Source organism: Antechinus flavipes, chromosome 6 (assembly GCF_016432865.1).
Source record: "Antechinus flavipes isolate AdamAnt ecotype Samford, QLD, Australia chromosome 6, AdamAnt_v2, whole genome shotgun sequence".
NCBI lineage: Eukaryota > Metazoa > Chordata > Mammalia > Dasyuromorphia > Dasyuridae > Antechinus > Antechinus flavipes.
The window spans coordinates 72,081,237-72,102,469 of NC_067403.1; the positions used below are offsets into that span (position 1 = coordinate 72,081,237).

A 21,233-nucleotide genomic window follows, 5' to 3' on the forward strand; every position below is an offset into this window, starting at 1 on the left:
ACTAAGAGAAGGGCATTGACCAAGATAAACACTGGCCAAGACAGCAGCAGAAATGCACCTAAAGCAAAGTCCAGAAGTTGAATTTCTCTCCCTCTCCCCACACCCCTTTATCATTTCTAGTGAAATAGTTGCAGTAGAGAGAGCAGAGCGGCTGGGCTTGGAGGGGCAGGGAGCCCCACTTTCGGCTTCTGTCTCTCATAATTTCTTTCTGGATAAGCCCACGGCCACTTACTTTGCCTCTCTGGGTCTCAGGTAACTACCTAAGACTTACCTCTTAAGCCACAGAAGGTGGCAATCCAATCATGACATTAGAATCATTGAGACATGGCTTGGAAAATGTTCATTATTCATTGTAGTCTCAAGTTATCTGCCCGTGGGCCCTCTAGAACAGCAGAATCACAGAGTTAGAAGGGGAAGAGGCAGCCAAACAGGGACTGACAAGTGGCCATCCGGCCTTTACTCTAAAATCTCTGATAATGGGCTTGGGAGAGGGATCATTACTGCTGGACTTTACTTCTGAATGGCTCTAACTCTATGGCCTAGAGGCACGAGATCCAACATCCAAACTATTAAATCACTGTTCTTTTTTCTTTCACCTATGTGGGTACCTACTAGTACTTCAGGTTAAAGCATATAAACCGGGAACTCATTTCTTCTTTTCTTTTGTCAAGATTGCTTTTATTTTAGACAGGAAAGTCAGACTTCATTTTCTAACGATTTAGAACTATGAAGAGCTGGTTCGCTACATTTGTGATAATGGATAATTGGGCCACAAAGTCAGAACAGATCGATGTGAAGTCCAAAAGGTCGTTTCTGTAGAGTTGGTTGGGATTATAGGGCTGGAAGGGACTTAGGGAGGGTTATTGGTCCAACCCCCTCACTTTACAGAGGAAACTAAAGCCTGCAAAGGTTAAGTGATTGGATCAAATCCACATAGGTTGTAAGAGTCAGAGATGGGAGATTTGAACTCATGATTTGGGATACAGCAGCCTTTTCATTCTCCCACTCTGACTTCCATAAAAAGCTTTTAGGGAATAATACACTTTCTTGCAAACATAACTGTATTGACAATGAATACTTGTCATGCAGCTAAGAACAAGCAAGACAAAAACAAACAAAAACATTGGGCTCATGCACAATGAAACAGGGAGACTTGCAGAGCTTCCAACAATATTGATGGTGTTTTGAAAGCCAATCAGATAAGCTTATCAATGGAGAAGACTCTGGGACCCTGTCCTCAGGCTCTTAGGAAAGGCCATCAGCTCTCTCTGGAGGCCAACCAGTCCTGTCATGTTCTCTATTGCTTTCCATTCTCAGAAATCAACTCCTCTGCATGGAGGGAAAGCATACCTTTCTTATATATATATACTTAATATATGTGTACTTAATATTATTATATATGATATAAATATATTTTATGTTATTAGATTATTAGATTATATTATTATTAGATTATATATTATATAATATATTAACATATATATATACTTCTTAAAAAGTATAATCATTTCACATGAGAACCGGAGGCAATGTGAAATAGTCAACAGAATTCAAGAAGGATTTAAGAGTTGGGAACAAATGGATTAGAATCCTACCTCTAATATTTGCTAGCTGGACAAGAAGTCATTCAATGCTCTATCAGGGGTCCTCAAACTTTTTAAATAGGGGGCCAGTTCACTGAACCTCAGACTGTTGGAGGGCCGGACTATAGTAAAACAAAAACTTTGTTTTGTGAGCCTTTAAATAATGAAACTTCATAGCCCTGGGTGAGGGAGATAATCATCCTCAGCTCCTGCATCTGGCCCGAGGGCCATAGATTGAGGACCCCTGCACAGAAAAAGCAATCTTTACTCTCAAAAAACAAACTATGTATGCATTCATGCATCAGACACTTATACACATACATGCTCATATATTTTATGTATACTTATGTATATATGTGAGTAATTTCATGAATCTAGGGCTTCTTGGCTGTACAAACTTATCTCATGGATGTAATCAAGGAACTTCTGTTTTCTGAGAGATGCTCAGAGTAGAAGTGTCAAGTGCATGATCAAATACGTGATCCCTCAACATTCCTTGGTGTTGACTGAAACTGGTTAATATATATTATTGAAATAATAATATGGAAATGTATAATGAAATAGATACAATTCAATAGAACATAAATAATGTTAATTTGTAGTTTTCTAAGTCATTATGTTGCCTGCAAGGATGTGTCTATTTGAGTTCGTGGCTTGTCCATGGTTCCATGGCAGTGTAGATCAGGTGTCCACTCAGGTTTTCCTGACTTTACAGATAATCCACAGGATAAAATACTATTGTTTCTTAGGTAACAACAAATATGGAGGATTTAGACAAAGAGGAATTTTTTAAAGAGTGGATGCAAAGGGGATAAAAGCAAAATCTAAAGAGCAATAGATACAATCACTCCAACAATGTAAATGAAAACCACAGGAAAGATCAATGAAACTTAGGTCAAATAAAATGGTCAATGTTGGATCAAAATTATCTAAGGCAAAGTGCCCATTCTTCCTTTTCACCAATAAGTAGCAAACCACAAAAATGGAAAGTAATTTGGATGGTTGTTTGAAACAACTCTATTAAGCAATTTTGATTGGAAAGTTTTAGAAGGCAGTTAGGAAGGTGGTGGTGTTTGGTAAAAAGGGACCAAAATGTCAAAATAAAATGGATCAATAAAAAAGAAAAAAGTTGCCTCATAAGAAAGTAATAAGTTCATGAGCCTTAAAAACCATAAACCTGACATATTCAGATGCCACAATGAGGGCATATAAACAGCATTTATATTGTTTTTTGTAAATTTATATTGTTTTGTAATTTTGTGATTTATATAATATATTAAAGATATTATATTATATGTTATAACATATAATATAATACATTATATGTAATATATACAAAATATAAATTTTGTAATTTATATTATATTTTGTAAAGATATTCACTGAGCGTGCTGGATTTGGTCTACGTGGATTGATGTTAACTGAAACAGAATCAAGAATTGGAAATATACAAGGTCAGTAGTACAAATGGAAAGAACAAAACACATCACCTATAAACAAAACAACTGAAAATGAATGTGAGGAAATTATAGGAAACAAGCTTGGACCCAAGGAAGAATTGTGAGAAAATACTTCCTCTCACATGTGGGGAGGAAGGAGGCAAGTTGCTTATAGGTGTGAATATCATACATAATGGCAGATTGTTTTTAGGTGTTGTTCACTTCTGCTGAATTTTCTCCTTTTCCTTTTTTTAAATCTTTTATTCTAAGACATAGCTCTCTGGGGAAAGCTAGGCCATATAAAAGTCAACAAAAACTATTTAGGAAAAAAAAAAAAACTAAAGGTAACAACATATGTGACTGGATATCTTCCATGAGAGTATTTTTGGAAAAGGAGATAGAGAGGCTATAATGTGAGAATAAGATTAGCCAATGGGAAGACTTTGTGTTCTGATGTTACTAATGCATTTCTAAGAGCTCTAGAGGAAAACTCCCAGCATGTTGGATGTGCCCCATTTGCAGGCTAAGAGCTGCATCCAATGAGAGGCCAGGGATGGATTGAGATCTGTACTGCCTGAAGAATACCCACTTCACTGAGATCAAAGCTCCATTAAGTATCAAAGAAAGTACATACATACATACATGTATCAGAGCTTTTGAATATCAGTGTTGAAACACTTCCCCGGTGCCTTACTTCTGGAAAATAATTGACCTCAAAATGGTTCTTCTATTTTTTATCTTTAAAAGTAAGTCACCACAAGAGTAAACAAAACATTATTAATAAATATATTATGAATGTAATAGCTATGAAATATTTTCTGTGTCTTTCATATAGTTGCAGTACTTTTCTAAAACAATAACCACTACCACAAAGTAGAATTAAATCCACTCAGTTATGTAGGGCTGGAGGATCTATTTTCTAGATACACTACCATCCCTTTTTACCTCTCCCCCCTTACAACCGGCTCTACCAGAAAACATGGTAGCTGTATTAGAGACATTGATGTCCTATTTCTTTTTATTTTATTTTTTTATTTCATAGCTTTTTATTTACAAGTTATCTGTATGGGTAATTTTACAACATTGACAATTGCCAAACCTTTTGTTCCAATTTTTCCCCTCCTTCTCCCCACCCTCTCCCCCAGATGGCAGGATGACAAGTAGATGTTAAATATATTAGAGTATAAATTAGATACACAATAAGTATACATGGATGTCCTATTTCTTCAAAGATTTCTTAGCAAGTGATAATTTGGTGAGATTGTCCAGCAGTGTCCAGCAGATGTGGAAATGCTAATGTTCTCAGGAGCAGTTCTTCAGAGAAAATTAAAGAGCCAGACTACACTGAACTTCTGTATTTTTTTTTTTTTGCTCTGGGTATCTTGAGTTGGGCTACTCTAGATTTCATTATAGTCTTAATCTTCCTCTAACTTGGTTCATTGGGCAGTTACATTTGCATCCTTCCTATAGGATCATTGTTATTATTTGACCACCCACGTAGCCACAACTTAAGGCAACTCTGTCTTCCAGCCAAATAGGCTTATTTGATGTTCCATGGCATTGTACCTTCACCCTTCTTGCCACTCCCCACACTATCCCACTTCATGGAAATGGAATCTTTGACTCTCTCAAAACTCAACTTGAGTATCATTTTTTGTATAAACCTTCTCCTGATCACAGTCTTCTCTCTTCTGAAATTACATTGTATTCTTTTGTATTGACAACTATCTATGTATCTGTCCTTTCCTCTTGTAGAATAAAAGCTTTTTGATATCAAGCCCTTTTTGTTCAATTTCCAGCATTCAGAACAGTGTCTAGCACATAGTAATAATTACTAAACACGCAAGGAAACGGACAAATCATATTCCTTGCAATTATTCTACAGAACTCCTAGTCTATTGAAAGTTGTTTAGTTCAACTTCATCCTGGTTTACTCTTGTCTTTAGGATATTTTAAATCTTGAAGGACACCCCAGGCAACCAGGGGACCTTGTCCAAAGTCCTTCTGAAATTAGAATTTCATTCATGCTTTTTTCATTGCTGAAATATCATAGTTTTAGCATTTAATCCAGAATGAGCGATCATGGGACTTCTTTGACCCCAGAACATGACTGCAAGAAAACATCATTAATTACAGTCTACACTAACTGGAAATTTGTGATAATGCCCTAGGATGAAGTTTACATTTGCATTATCTGTACAAGGAAATGGTTTGCTAAGTAACTAAGATTTTAGTAAAAATCTTTAAATTACTTAACAAAATTGTTTTAAAGTCCACAAGAAGCACCCATTAGCAAACAAATAAATTAATCCTTTACACAGGGTACACCCAACATCAGCAAAATTATTCTTCCTTATTCCAGCTGGTCTGTCCCTATTCTCAACTGACTTTTTTTTTTTTTTTTTTTTGTAATTGCTGCTGTGTCATCAATGGAGTCATATTTCAGGCTTGACTTAAGGGTTACCTTTGATTCATCCCTTTCCCTCCACATTTCTATTAACACTGTCACTAATCAGTCACTAATCAAATCTTTCCTTGAAGTCATGTGCCACTCTCACCACCATCATCCTTCATTGTCTGGACTTTTGTAATTGCTTAACTTGGCTTTTTATTTGTTGGTCTCCTTCTCTATTCCACAAAGCACACTCCTACCAGATTATCTTCCTACATTGAGACTACATATAACTTACCCCCTCAAAAAAAAGCAACAATAACGAAGACCATAAGCTACCCAGTGCTAAAGATCATTATCTTCTATTTTTTAAAAAACCTGATGAAGTTGTAAGATAGATTGGACTATGGAGTTTTAATGCTTGTTGAATGATAAATGATCTTGTACAAGGCAATACTTTGTCTAACTTAAATCACTAAGCAGCCTTGAAAATATAACATCAGATTCCTTTAGATGCTTTCTGTAATTTAGACCTCTCACTGATTCAGAGTGACATTTGCTAGAATTGATCCAAGAGTGAGCTTTCTATGTAGTTCCTATGCCTTAAAACCTGCCCACGTGACAAAACTTCAAATTATCTGCCTAACAGGGCCATTATAGTGTTTTCCAGCTTTAAGCTCCATTCTCTAAGATGGGATGTTTCTATTTGTTAAACAAACTGAAGCAAAACGGAACTAGACAACTCTTTCATTTCCTTTTACTATTTATAGAAGTATAAATATAACCCTCTGCTAGGTTATCAGAGTGCAAACTCTGGCAGGTCCCATCCAGTTGGAAGGCCTGTGGAGTATGTTTGAGGAACGCTATGCCTGCCATCTGAAGATCTACCAGATATACTCGGAGAGGTTTAGTGACACTTTGACCATCAGGCACTGAGCTTTTTTGGCTAGATCAATTCATGAAGATATCAAAGAAAAGCCGCCATTAGTGAATAGTGTATCCCACACTGAAGAACTCATTTGTTCTGTAATCTTAGAATATGAATTTAGCAATTATAAACCCATATTTTGTCAAAAGACAGCATGCAGAAAATTTACATTAAAAAAACAAAGAAAACCTGAACATATAAAAAAGAAAAAGATCTGAGTCCATCTTTCATCCAGCTCATAGCCCAAATCCAGCCAGTAATTCAGAAAGATGTGGATTCTATTTGCAGAGTAACAGTTATCCCGATACCAAATTTGGAGGTCAAGTTTTAACTTAACTAGTAAATACCATTTATTAAATTTTACCAAAACAAACACAGATGCAAGCAAAATAATGTTTGTATGTATATATTATGTGGTTACTGACAGGACAGGTCAGAGCACTACTGACAAACAATTCCGAAGCATTACTTTGACATTAAGAAGTCACAATCCATCAACTTAATGGCAGAGCAATAATCCTGGGGGTGCTGGGGGAGTTGGCCATTCAGAGATGCGTTGTGGGAAGGAGATAGTAGTTCAAATGGCCCCTGTCTGAAAATAAAGGCACAAACTAAGCAAAAATTCCTTTATACTTCCATGACCAGCTATCAGAGAATATATTTTCTCAGTGAGAGAGGCTCATTTTTAATGTGTGAAATAGGAGCAAATACGGGAACTATCTGAAAAGCTAAAATAGCTACCAAGTAGATATTTTTTGAATAGAAGCCTCTTTGACTTCTAATGCAGATATCTGGGGAAGTGGAGAAATGGATCTGGATATAATGGCTGTGACCATGAAGACACAGCAGCAACACAGTAGGTGATTAATAATGGTTTACCAAATTCAATTGCTTCTTCCTTGGTGCTTGGTGAAAAGCAGTTCCAGTGTATTCTGCTGTATTGTCCCATTCCCCCATCCCTCCCAAACAATTCAGAAGAGGCTACTTTATGCTTTGTTGACAACAAAATAGCCCCCTCCAGTATCTCTGTTGTGCCAGGTTACTGAAGCACTTGGGAGACTCATAAACACTATTATAGAGACCCAAACCTTAAGAACAGGGAAGGTTTAGAAGCCTGATTTTGTTATTTTTGTGGCAGTCTCCAAGGCAGCAGACTGGTAAATTCTTCTTTAACTTGTAGCCTTGGAAAGCTGTCCAGGACACTGAGAGCTTTACTGATCTGTCCAGGGTTACATGCCAGAAGGGCAGCTAGATACTGCTCAGGAAGACCTGAGTTCAAATTCAATCTCAGACACTTACTCCAGGCAAGTCCCTTAATGCTATCTGAGCAATTTTCTCTTCTGTAAAATGAGTAAAATGAGCCACTCTAGTATCATTACTAAGAAAGCCCCACATGGGTCATGAAGAATTGGACACGACTGAACAACTATGTCTTGTTCAGAGGCAGGATTGGAATCCAGGGCCAATACAAGAATGAATGTTCAATTAAGGGGGTCTGGGAAAATCCACTTGCCTGGGAGCCTTTGAGTCTGCTCTTGGTAGAGCTGCATTGCCTCCAATAAAACACTCAACCTCTATGGGCTTTAAGTTTCCCACTTAGAAAAGCGGGGAGCTTATCCTAGCTGATCTCCCTAAGTCCCCTTTCTAGTTCTAAAGAGTCACCACATCTAAGCAGGTTGCTCTCAGAAATGCAGAGGGCTTAGAAAAAAGTGGCTGCTTCAGGAAAATTCAGGGTTTCCTAGAGTCGTCAATGTCATCAGTTAGACTCTTAAGTATCCCTTAAGTATTTGAACCCCAAATTAGAGGCTTGGGGACCCCATGTCAGCATCCATACAGAGATGCTCTCCATACATCCCAAAGTGGTTTCCTCCAGTGTCTCCTGGGTCTCAGTCCCCCAAGCTCTCACCCCTGTACACTGGAACACCTGGGACAATAATCACAGTTATGAACACATGAAAATCAGGCTTCAACCTCCCAAACCAACAGCAGTAACTCCTCTCGCTTTCCTGTACTTCTAGCGAGTGGAATGGGGGTACTGGTGCAAAGGAACCCAGAGAAGACTATCAGAAAGCAGTGTCACTATTAGACAGATGGGACAATGGCCCTCAAGCTTTTCGTTTAACTTCTTGTGGAAGCTAAAAGCGTGACTTGGACTCAGGCTTATAATCTGCAAAATGAGAGGGTTAGACTAGATGACCTCTATGGTCACTTCTGGCTCTGTATCTATGATGCTGTGTGATCCTGTGCCTTCCCTGAGTGGTCCCATGACACGGTGGGTAGGGGGTCGGCCTCAGAATCAGGATGATGTGGGCTCAAGTCTTGTCTGATACCTCAGTGACCCCCAAGGCAACTGTCCAAAACTAAATGAGTTATTGAGTTACTGATCTGGGTTAGTAGAGGACACTTCCCACACCAAGAAAATTACCTACAAAAAAGAAATGATTTCCATTTTCCCTTCACATACATGGAACCATCTGTATGTTATGGAGCCAGATTTCTATGCTTTTGATCTACTAGAAAGGGGAAACCATAAGCTAATCTTTGCTTCATTCCAGGCAGGATAAATCAAGGGGAAAGGATGGGCGAGGAAACTTGTCACTCTCTCTATTGAAAAACCTTCCACTGTCCCTACTGCCTACCAAAATGAATTTGCAAATTCCCTAGTTTGGCATTCAAGACCCTCTACAATATGGCCCCAACCTATCTTGCCATTGCTCCCCAAAAAGTCTCCACTGCTCCAGCCACAGTGACCCCCACTGTTCTCCAAATATTCCACACAGTCTTCCACTTGAGCCTGGTTTTCGCTACAACATGTTCTCCCATCATCACCACTTGTGAAATCCTAACTACAGTTATCCCTTCCCCATTATGGGGCTTAGGAGCAGCTTCCGCAAAGCTCCCCCCATATTCCCATTTAATTGATATATTGAAGTCATGATAGGGAATGTTGCAATGTGGAAGGGATAACTATACTCTTCAAGGACCAGCTCATCAAATGTTACTGCCTTTGGGAGGCCTTTGCCAAATGGGATTTCTCTGACTGCTAAATCAATCTCTCTAAGTGAAGACCTTTGTCTGTACCTCTGTAACAGAATGGGTCACCTTCTGTTGTTGAGATAGTTATCTATATACAGAATGTATTAGATGTCAAAATCCTTGAACAGAGAGACTTGCTTCTGTGTCCCCATCCCCAGGTCACTACTACAGGGATTCAAATAGCAGGTGCTCAAGAGCTATCTAATAAGAGTAGATTGCTAGCCCTGTGAGGGTAGAGACTGGTTCATTTTTGTTTTGATATTTCCAGCATATAATAAATAATTATTTAATAAATAAATACTTGCACCAGTCTTAAAGTCAGAAGGACCCAAATTCAAATCTGGCTTCAGACACTTAACACCTCCTAGCTGTGTGCTCCTGGGCAAGTCACTTAACCTCAACTGCCTCAGCAAAAAATAAATAATTGAATAAATAAATAAATAAAAAATACTTGAACTGAACTGAAGTTGGGATAAGATAGTAAAAGGACAGAACCAGAAAGTGAGTAGATGTCATGGATGAGAAGGGAGGAAAGTGGTAGAACAGAAGGACAGGGTTAAGTGAGCTTTGTGGCTACTACCCAACACTCATCATCCCTCGGGACCCCCCTGCTGAAAAACCCTGAGGAAGCCATCTCTCTTCCCCATTGGCTCGGCAGCCCACCCAAAGCCATGACAATGTAAAGCACATCTTTCTCTGCTTCTACTTCATGGCAGGCTATCTTCAAGGAAAGAGGAATTTGTTACAGAGGGGGATCATATGGGGAATAAATGAATCCCTGGGAATGGAACAAAAGGAGAGATGATCTTTCCTAAATTTTGCTTCATTAAGCTTTTGTGAGTATTTGTAGTTAGTTTGTGTGTGTGTGTGTGTGTGTGTGTGTGTGTGTGTGTGTGTGTGTGTGTGAGCCATTGTGTTTTGTTCTGAATCTGGCTTAAAGAAACAAAACCCACAAAACCCAGTGGACTAGGTGGGATGAAAGCAGTTGATAATCCACACACTGCAGTGCAGAGGTCATTTCCCAAACAAACAACAGAAGCAAAGTTAAGACTGTTTCCATACCTGGGGCCGATGTTCTCGTGTGGAGCACAGACTCGCTGGGCAGCAGATCTTTTGAATTGGAGGTGAATGGTGATTGTCTAAATGAATCTTCCGAAAAGAAAGGGCTGGGAGGGGGGAAAAAAAGTAAGCTTTTGTAAATGGAAGTTGCTAACAAATAAATGCAAACGTGGCCCCAGACATATACATAAAACTTTGGTCAATGGGTTTTGAGGGGATGGCATTCCAGAGTTTAGCAGGAGACTGGGTTCCGGGACAGGTCGACGACTGTGACTTAAGCAAGTTTCATCAGTCAGACATTTTTTGTCTATTTCCTCAAGGAATTTTTATGACACAGGTAAACATAGTATAACCCAAGTCCCAAAGTCCATTGGTGGGTGAGTCTTCTCCATCGGTGGAGATTATCAATGCCCTACACCTACTTGCAAAAGGGGTGGGACAGAATTTATGGGAATGGGAGAGAGAACCCCAATCTCTTCAGCCTCCTTATGTCTCTTGGGGTATCTTTAGTTTCTTGAATATTTTCTTTGGGCTTTTCCAGTCCCTTTTTTTTTTTTTTTTGAATTTTATAATCCCTTCAATTACTTCTGATTTTTGGCTTTGGAGTGAAGATAGACAATGGCAACCCCATTTTAGGCTGCTGGAGGGAAAATAAAACTCTGGGAAGAAGCCGATGAGACTGAAGAGTGGATCTCTCTCTCCTCTCTCCCATCTCACCAACTTCACAATCCTCCCATGCAGGCAGGAGCCACTGATCTCGACAATTGAGGAGACAGTTCTATACCAATGGGCTTTGAGACTTGGGTTACAATAGGAAATATCTACTTTGAAGTGCCTTCTTTAGCATGATATGCTGACATGCATGCTGGGACTCTGTTTTTCTTTTGTGCAAAGAATTCCATTTTTCCTTAGGATAAGCAGACAATCCTGTCAAAGGACACACACTTTATTTTCTCCCTAGTGGTGATGGATTTGTCCTGATTCACCCAGAACGGCACCTGATCCCTCTTGTGAGCAATAGAACATACATGAAAGATGGCTGGCGAGGGTCAGGGGTGGAATGTGTGGCCTTGGAGCTAAGAGAAACTAACAAATCCCCACGGAGTCTGAAACCATAGCCCTGGAAGGTCTGAACAGCTGAACCAACTGGTCATGACTAACAGAAAAGAATGAGATTCTCTTTAACGAGAAGATTCTTATACAATTCCACCTTAAACCTTATCTGAGCCAAGACAACCTCAAGCTTGTTCCTGGACTCAGAAGATATTATTTTTAAGCATGTCACATAGCACAAGAAGACAGCAAAGGTGGAATTGGGAGGTGAGAGCTCACATTTAAATTAGTTTTAAAAATTGGTGGGGCAGGAAATGGAAGGAGAGAGAGCAATGATTTCATCAATGTAAAGAATTGCCAGAATATGAAACTCCTTTCTGTATAGACTGACAACTCAACTGGGACTTGTATTTTCTGAGAGTTACCTGGGGCAGATGAGAAGGTAAGTGATTTGTTCAGGATCACATGGATGCTATGAGTCAGGGCTGTGGAAAAGAGTTCTTCCAAAGCTGGCCAGTTACACACACACACACACACACACACACACACACACATGCACACATGCTGCCTTTCACTGTGTAATATATTTAAGTCATAAAATATAAAGTGCTATTTTTAAAAGTTTGAGTCAAAAGGCTGAATATCAGGCATATTTAAAAATTATGATTTAAAATGTATAATTAGGATTCATTTCTGAGTGTATATGACTTCCTTACATCAAAAAGATCCTAAACAAGTGTGTGGCTGTCTTTTCCGGTAGGGCTGACAAAGCAAATCATTTCATTTGAGAGAGTGTGGAAAGGGATTCTCTGGAATCAGAAAGAAGTAATTTTTCTCCCCAGATGTGATAACTACAAGTTTGAGATAGGAAAAACAATAAAGCCCAAATTATGTGGCTTTCAAAGGGCTATAAGACCCTTAGCTATGATAAAGGCTTTCTCTTTACTTATACAGAAGGAGAGAATTTTCAAGCTAGACGGGACTCTAGAGATAATGTGGCCCAAACCCATCATTGCTCAGCTGAGAATGCCATGGCCCAGGGGTTAAGTAACCCACCTGAGACCACCTATCTAGTTGGTAGTTCTTTCCACAACTCCACACTTCCTCCTTTGAGAGAGATCAGTAAAGATCTGCATCTGCAGACTCTGTAAGTACAGAGTAATAAAGTGTCACCCTAAGCTTCTGGGTGGGCAGTTACTAGGAGGATTATAAATTGTTAGCCTGTATGCTTGGCTGGCCACTCACCAGGTAACAGACAGATGCTCGCTATTAGTTCTGCCAGCATTCCCTAGTGGAAGAATTAAACCTCATTCTGATAGAAGGAGGAGAGGATGGAGCTGGTGCTTAAAAATGTGTTGGCGTCTTCTCTTTAGACCAGCACAGGACCATTATGGAGCCCCGGCTTCACCAAGGGACAGATTAGAAGTGCAACACTTCTTAGCTTGCCTCATTCCTACAAGAAATAGTGGTGACATGGGAGATGCTAGAATGCAGTATTCAAAAACAAGGATTAAAGAAGAGTTCAGAAATAAGGGTTATGGAAGATTAAGATGAAGTAGGAAGTAAATAGGTACCTAAAGATAATGTCTGATTTTTTTTATTTTTAAATCAAGGATTAAAATAAAGTATGAAAGCATTTTTTTGTAAGTGATTAGCCTAACAATAGCTAGTAAAAAGAGAATTTTCTGGACTATTGCAAATATATCAAAAGTGTCCTACGGTTAATGAAAGCAGAGGATAAAACCTACCTATATCTCTTTTCCAAGTTAGGTGTTAAAGAGACAACTATAATGTAATAGCAGTAGAGATACTAGAAATACATGAGAGACAAAAAAGAAATAAGGACAGATCCCATGACCCAACACATCTAAACTCAAATGCATAAAAACCGCAGAACAAATACTAAAACAAGGAGGCAAATTTGAATTCGTGAGTATTTTGGAAACTTGGTGCCCTGAAACCCATGACTTTTAGAACAGAGAGTTAGTGTTTGTGTGTGTCTAAGTGTATGTATGTGTGTGTATGTGTATGTATGTGTATGTGCAAGCATGCACATACAACCCTACAAACCTTGTAAAAAATAACAAGATTGCTAACGGGGACAGAGAACAGTGCTATTTAATAGGAACGTATTCTCATGTAAGGAACCAGAGACCCAATTTATGATGGGAAGCATTTAAGAGTGGATCAATGGAGACAGAAAAAGAAACTATAGTCACTGAGTGTATCCTATACACCAATGGTTCTCAAAGTGTGGTCCAGAGAATCCTGGGGATCTCTGAAATCCTTTTAGAGGGTCTACAAATTCAAAAATAGTTTTTATTTCCAATATGGTAAATGTCTATAAATATAATCCAGATAAACAAAAATGCTTTGGCGAGATCCTCAATAATTTTTAATAGGATAAAGATACTTAAAACAAAAGTTTGAGAACCACTGCTATAGACCATTGGGTCAGAAGGAGGCCATAAATGAAAAGTTGTAGAAACACATGCAGGAAGCTTAGCACAAAGATGTGCTAAATATAGTAGATGAAGAATTCTAATTTTTCAAACATCTGCTGAAGCATATTAAGTTCAAACCAGAAGAGCTATTATTTCTTGACTTGCCTTAATGATATTTTGATCCTTTAGAATAGGGGTGGGGAGCAACAAGTCTGAGAAATCATTTACTAAGGCAACCCACAAGTGATGATGAGCTGAAAGGGAGGTACAACAACCTACCACTGCTTGAGTTCTACAAGTTGACAATTTTATATGTCCCATGAATGATATTATAAATATCCAAATGATTCTTGGCAGAAATAAAGGTTGCCACCCCTGCTTTAGAAGATGGAAGAAGGAGGAGAAATGATATATGAACTTACTTCTCAGCTAAAGGAAGAACTGGTTGCTGAAACTTGTGATAGAGGTGAGAAAAATCAGGCATAATCTGACCAATAACACATTCCCCTCTCCAATAATCATCATCAAAAAAAAAAAGTCAGCCCAAGAGAGCCAAGAAGCAGTCAAGAATCAAATTCTTTTTTGGGAGGGTTAGAAGGGGTAGGCAATTGGGGTTAAATTTTTAGACTTCACACTTTTAGTGTCAAGCATCTGGGGCTGAATTTGCATTCAGGTCTTCTTGACTCCAAAGCTAGTGCAATATCCACTGCTGCCCAAGAATCAAATTCTGAAGACACAGTTAATTCAAATAAGAAGGAAAAGGGCAACTTGTCTCTAAAGAGAATGACCTGAAAAAACAGGATCATGGAAACAATGTGATATAGTGGAAAGCAACTGAAACTGGAGTCATGGGACTCAGGTTTACATCTCCCAGATAATACTAATTTTGTGTGGGTGACCTTGGGCATAGCATGTCACATAAACTATTTGAGTCTCAGTTTCCTCATATGTAAAGTAAAGAAGTTAAACTACTTGGCCTTTAAGATCCTTTTATCAAGCAATTTCTATTTTTTAAAGGATAGGAAGAGAAATCAGAAGCGAGTATGGGTAACAGAATGAGGGAGGTGATACATCACTTATACATCACTGTGGTAAGAACACATTTAGAATTCTGCATTCAGTTCTGGATGCTGCATTTTTGGAGAGACACTGTTAATCCCTAGAATGTTCAGGAGGGCAACCAACCAGTATGTCAAAACACCTTAAGGATATACTCTATGAGAATCAGTTAAATGAAACGGGCGCGTTTAGCTTTAGATTAAGACTTCTGAGGTATGTGATAGTTGTTTGCACATGTTTGTAGGGCTGTCCCATGGGAGAAGGATTAAACTTGATCTGCCTGGCCCCAGAAAGTGGAGAAATGCGTAGAAATTTCCAAGAGGCAAATTTAGGGTCAATGTAAGTCAAGTATCTCCTAAAGAACTATCCTGATGTCCACTAAGGGTAGGATGGAAGGTTCCCTTTCATTGGAGGTTTCAAGTCTGTGTATAATGCATGTTATGTATCATATATAGTGACAGCAACATTGTAATAATAATGAACTGTGAAAGACTTAGTTACTCTGATAAATACAATGATCCATGACAATGCCAAAGGACTCGTGATGAAAAATGCTATCCATCTCCAGGGAAAGAACGTGTGGAATCTTGAGTACAGATTAGAGCACAGATTCTTTTTGCACTTCATATTGCTTGCTTTCTTGATGGATGGGAAGAGAGAATTTGGAACTCACAATTAAAAAAAAAAACAAAAATAGTGTTTTGGTGTAGCTACAGGTTGAATTCTTGAAGTGAACTCTGAAATTGCTAGAAGAGAATGTTTCTTAATACATACTAGAATACTTCTTCAATACATTAATGACTTGTGATTTCATCACTATGGGTAGTCCTTCCAACAACATAGATAGCGACTCTCATATAACTTAATAGATGGACCTTTGAGGATCATTGAGACATAAAAATCTATCACCTTATGGCTGATCTAGTGATGAACCTCTCTGAACTTATCATAGTTGTCCTCAGATAATAGGCCATCACTGGGCCATTTTTGAAGTGATTTCAGCTTGATAGAAGCTGCCAGAGTTTCTGCTCCATTGTCATAGCTCATATGAATCTAAGTTAATGTCATATTGTGATGTAATATTAAAGTTAAGTATTGAGAGGAGATCATACTTGGGAGAGTTCCTGGGAATAACTTTTTAAAAAAAAATTTAATTGCCAAACAGGAGTAGAATAGCATTGTATCCTCTAATGATTTATTTAAATCCAGTATCTTCCATCCTTGAACTCAGCTCCCTATCATCAGCTGCCCACAAGATATCTTCATTACAATGATCCTCTGGTGTGACAAACTAAACATGTCCAAATCCAATCACATATCTTTTCCCCAATATCTGCACCCTTTTTTGACCACTCTGTTTTTATTAGTGGTACCATGTACCTAATTGCTCATGCTCAGAATGAGCTATTTCCCCCCCTTCTCCTCTTGGCTCCCTCATAGTCAATCCCTTGCTAAGTCCAGGCCATTCTACCTCCACAATGTCTCTTTGATCCTTCCCCTTCTCTGTCTCCTTTTCATTGCCTCAGTGCAGGCCCTCATTGCAGCCCAGTGAAACTTCCTGAGAATTGTTCCTGCTTTCATTCTCTGTCTTTCACACCAGATTAATCTTCTTTATGGATGTATTTGGACATATCACTCCTTTGCTCACAAGTTTTCAATGAGTATTCTTAGCTTAATAAAGTTCCAATTGTACAGAATGGCATTCAAGGACCCATCTATGCCAAAAAATTTCCATTTCTATGCTTTTGTCCAAACTATTTTTTGGGGGGATTGTGACTTCCCTTTCTTCTATCTATAGGATTTTTACTCAACATGCAAAATGAAATAGTAATTTGGGACTTGGATAATATAGGAATATTTTGCCCAACTAGGAACATTTGTTATATGGGTTTTGTTTTATTTTTTTTCCTAATAGAAGGTGGTGAGAGAGAAAATAAATGTTTGTTAATTTTAAAAAAGATGATTAAAAAATTCCTGCTCATCTACCCACTTTAAATACTTGCTTTTCTCCATCAAACTTCCCTAATCTCTCCCTACATTTGGGAATAACCTTTTCCTCCTTCCTTCTAGACCTTTACAGAACATTTGTTTGCACCTCTCCTGTGGACATTATCCATCACTGTAAGTAATTTATTGTCATATTTCTCTTCTAGACAATAAGCTCCATGAGCATAGGGACCATGTCTTATCTTCTCCAATACTGACATAGTGCTATGTACAAAGTAAACAGAGAAAAATTCCTGGTGAATTACAGATAGATATTCTTTTTTTTTTTTTTTTTAAAAGAAGCCCTGTTTTCACTGAAATGATCAAAATGGATAATGTTTAAAAGGATAAAATAATCATGTTCCAAATAATTTCCTAACCTGGATATCATGTTAGAATTTTGAAGAAAAGAAATAAGATTTAAAAGGAGACATTATATTCTAAAGATAAACTATGACAAAAGGGTCACCAATATTTCATGGGGCTGAGAGTCAATGGAGAAATTTCAAGAAGCCCAAAAAAACTTGATATAAGGACGCCCAGCAAATCTGGGAGTAATTAACAGAGTACCAGACAAAGAAACTCTCTATCTTCCTTTTTCTTGGGCCCCTTTTCCATCTGCTTTGAGGTTTTTTTTTAACCTATTGATGAAATTGTTGGCTTTATAGCATGCAGAGTACGTTAGAATCATTCGGTATCTTCAATAAATGCCCCATGAGAAACAGTAAATGTAACTACAAAAATCCTGGATATGCTAGCTACCATATTCTGGATCCCTCTTTGTCAGCAGTATTCTCTCCCCCATCCAGTTATCAAGGGCATATCAATCCTGTGGACATATTTCACCCAAGAAGAATATATATTCCTCGAAGGCAGGGATTTATTTTTTTCTGGTATTTGTATCCAGGTAATTGTAAGCATTTAACAAATGCTCATTGAAATAGTTTAACTCAAAATTTTGCCTCTTAAGAAATTTCAGATATATCCCTAGCAAATAATTTTAGGATCTGGGCATTTTAGAGTAGCATATTTCTAGCCCAGACCTCAAGTTAAGGTTAAATCCACTTCTAGATCTAATGATATACATTATTATGTATCATAGAGATATCTATGTATCATAGAGTATCATATGTATCATAGAGATAATGATATCTCTATGGTAAGAGATAATATTAATTAGTCAAGGCATTGAGTCCAAGAAAAGACAAGCACACAACAGTAATGATGTCACAAGATGTATTTAAGCCTATTGTTATACATGGAAACAAAATCACTCTCATAGCATCCAGAGTAGGTAGGCCCTGAAATGTTAAGACACACACTCTTCAGGAAATGGAGGGGATTGAGGAAATTAGGACAGCAAATGGTTAATTATAAGAATTGGGTGAAATTGATTGATCCAAGGAGTTTTCTCACAATTGTATATCTCAAGCAACCTACATGTCTTATCTGAAAACTGGTCCCACATTGATCAACCAGTTGTTTTCATGTTCCTTTGATTATTTACAGACATTTGAAAGGAATGAGACATCTTTTATTTCTGAATTCAGGGAAATATACATATTTGCTCATCTCCTCCCAAATTGGAAAGTCCTTTTATCCAATTAGACATTGGATCACCTAAGATTGTATTATATTGTATTTTTAGCTATTTGGTCTTTTAAAATTGTTTTTAATGTATAAAAGTCTGTCTTCCCCTATATTTGTAGTTCAAACCTGAGTTGAAGAGGTCTGGTCTCAGTTTGTTGGAATTGGAATACACTGCTGAATAAATCAATATGTTTAGAGGATAGAACTTTTGTTTCCTTGGTCATTTCATCCTTCACCTTCTTTATCCTCCATGTTAGAACTAGAGCACTGGGGAGATGAGTGGGTAGAGAAAAACTCTCCTTCCCACCTCTACATATACATTTCTAAGCATGCTCTACTTCTAATTCATTTGATGACTGCATGCTAGGGTTAAATCCAAAAGAACTTTGGTTATCCTAAGCCGTGTACGTGTTTTGAGAGATCAGAAGGGGCTAACCTTACAGTTCTAATATTAGATTAGCAATACCAAGCAATTTAATTTTTAAGATGATGTAGCAATATTTCTTAAGCCTTTCTCCTTTTCACCTTATAAGTCATTGTGTCTGATCTAGGAGGAAGCACTATTCAGTCTGGTCTTGCAGAAATATACTATATATTCCATCTTCTAGAAGCAGAGTTATAGCTAGAATTTTTGCACCTGGAGCAAGTAGCACAAACTGCATCCCCGATAAGAGGCATAGGAAGAGTTGAGACAGGAGACAAGTTCCATCTCAGTGGGGTGAGGTTACTGCTGGGATAGCCACTGTGGGAATAAGGAAGAGGGTGATGGGGGAGAAAGATCTCTCCCCAGTCCTCCCCTAGATTAATATTTCAACTAAGTTAGTCTTGTTAACTAGGTGACAAATTTTCTTGTTTCTATGATATTAAAGGACTGGGAATGGGCAAAGGTCCAATCACTCTGTTCAGGTTATGGATCTACACAGAAGTCCCGTTGAAGTTATTCAGGTACTCTCAGTGATGAACAACAGTGTAGAAAAAATAACAGAATAACGGGCTATCTGACAACAAGGTCAAGTCAGTCTTGCAAATAACAAGTTGGAGGGAAAGAATCAATGAAATAATTCAGTGCACGTATACCAATGCATATGTGGACCATGTTCTTAAAAAGCTATATTATTCTCCCGTAGGACTCAGTTGATTCTACTAATTGGCAAATTGAACTTCAAATTATTTATTATGTATACTATATATTATATAATTATTTAAATTATTAAAGGGAAGATTATCCATTGTCCTTTTTCTTTTACCCTTTAACTTTCTGTTTGCTGGTCATTTTTTTGTTAAAAAGGAGGAAGGAACTGCTTCCTGAATGTGAGTAAAAGAAAATAAAAAAGACAAAGAGTAAATCTGTCAATCGGGCTCTTCATTAATAGCTTTGGAAAAAAGTTTGGAGCATTAAGGAGATACTGTTTGTGCTGATGTTTATAAGCAGGAGCTTTCACACTTACTCTAGCAATAGATCTTCCTTGTAAATAAAATCAACACTCAACATCCCAGGTTCACCTTGACCCTGAACTGTAGCAGCTACCTGTAAGACTGAGTTAATTGACATAAACAGTATACCCTATTCAATAATAAACATACTTCAAGCTGTAGGGCTGCATCTAAGGCTCTGGACACCTCAGATATCTCATTTTTTTGTTCTCCTTCTCCCTCTCCCTCTCCTTTTCCCTCTCCCTCGCCCTCTCTCTTTCCCTCTCTCTCCCTCTCCTTCTCCTTCTCTCTCTCCCTCTCCCTTTCCGTCTCTTTCTCTCTCCCTCTCTCTCTTTCTCTCCCCCCTTTCTTCTTCTTCTTTTCTCTCTTCCTCTTCTTACTCTCTCTCTTTCCCTCCTTTCTTCCCTCTCTCTCTCTCCCTGCGTTCTTCTTCTCTCTTTCTCCCTCCCTTTCCCTGGTTTCTTTCTCTCTCTTTCTTTCTTCTTTCTCTTTCTTTTCTTCCCTTCCTTCCTCTCCTTCTCACCCTTCCTTTCTTTCCTCCTTTCTTTTTGTTAGTACCAGTCATATAACATAGATTTAGCCATTTCTATTCCTAACAAATGTGCTTCTTGATGGGCTTTATTTACTTTTCTTTTGCAGAAGAAAGGCCTAGAATATTGATGGGAAATCTTTGCACATTTGCCTGGAAAATCCTTGGTAACTATACAATACTGTCTAAAGAGTCATTAGATCGCAGAGATATGAATGGAAAGGATTTACCACACTAAATAATAAAATGGTTCATAATAGATCATAGCAAAATGAATCACTATTTATTGCAGAGTGTCAAGTAGGGTACAAAAATGATTCTTTACTACGTAAATGCCAATATAGATGTCAGCCTTTTGAAGTCCTCTCCTCCCAAATGAAATAGTTCCATTAAACAAGCATTCTGTAAAACCCACCATATGCATACCACTGCATTGGTGATGGCAGGTGGGGGTGAGGGGCAGGAGAGAAAGGGAGGCAGTGTGAAACATAGATGAGATTTGATGTCTGTTCTCATAAAAGTTATGACCTAGTTGGGGGACATGACACAAATGTTAAGAAAAGGATAAAAATGACAAACATCTCTATTATAGCCTCTACTAGGTTCTCTATCATATATTATAGTTTAAATTCTACTTGTACTATATATAGCCCAGTTCCATTCACTTTTTAAGGGATGAATCTGAACAAAACACACATTTT

General features: G+C 38.1%; 1 protein-coding gene across 4 annotated transcripts in view; it reads right to left on the minus strand.

The window, feature by feature from the left end:
- The window catches only part of ZNF827 (zinc finger protein 827), a 256,534-nt gene that overhangs the window by 63,975 nt on the left and 171,326 nt on the right, over positions 1–21,233 (minus strand). For all 4 annotated transcript variants that reach the window (XM_051965062.1, XM_051965066.1, XM_051965064.1 and 1 more), the window contains one exon: positions 10,441–10,544. In XM_051965062.1, the coding sequence (XP_051821022.1) occupies positions 10,441–10,544 (104 nt within the window). The remainder of the gene's footprint in view (positions 1–10,440; positions 10,545–21,233) is intronic.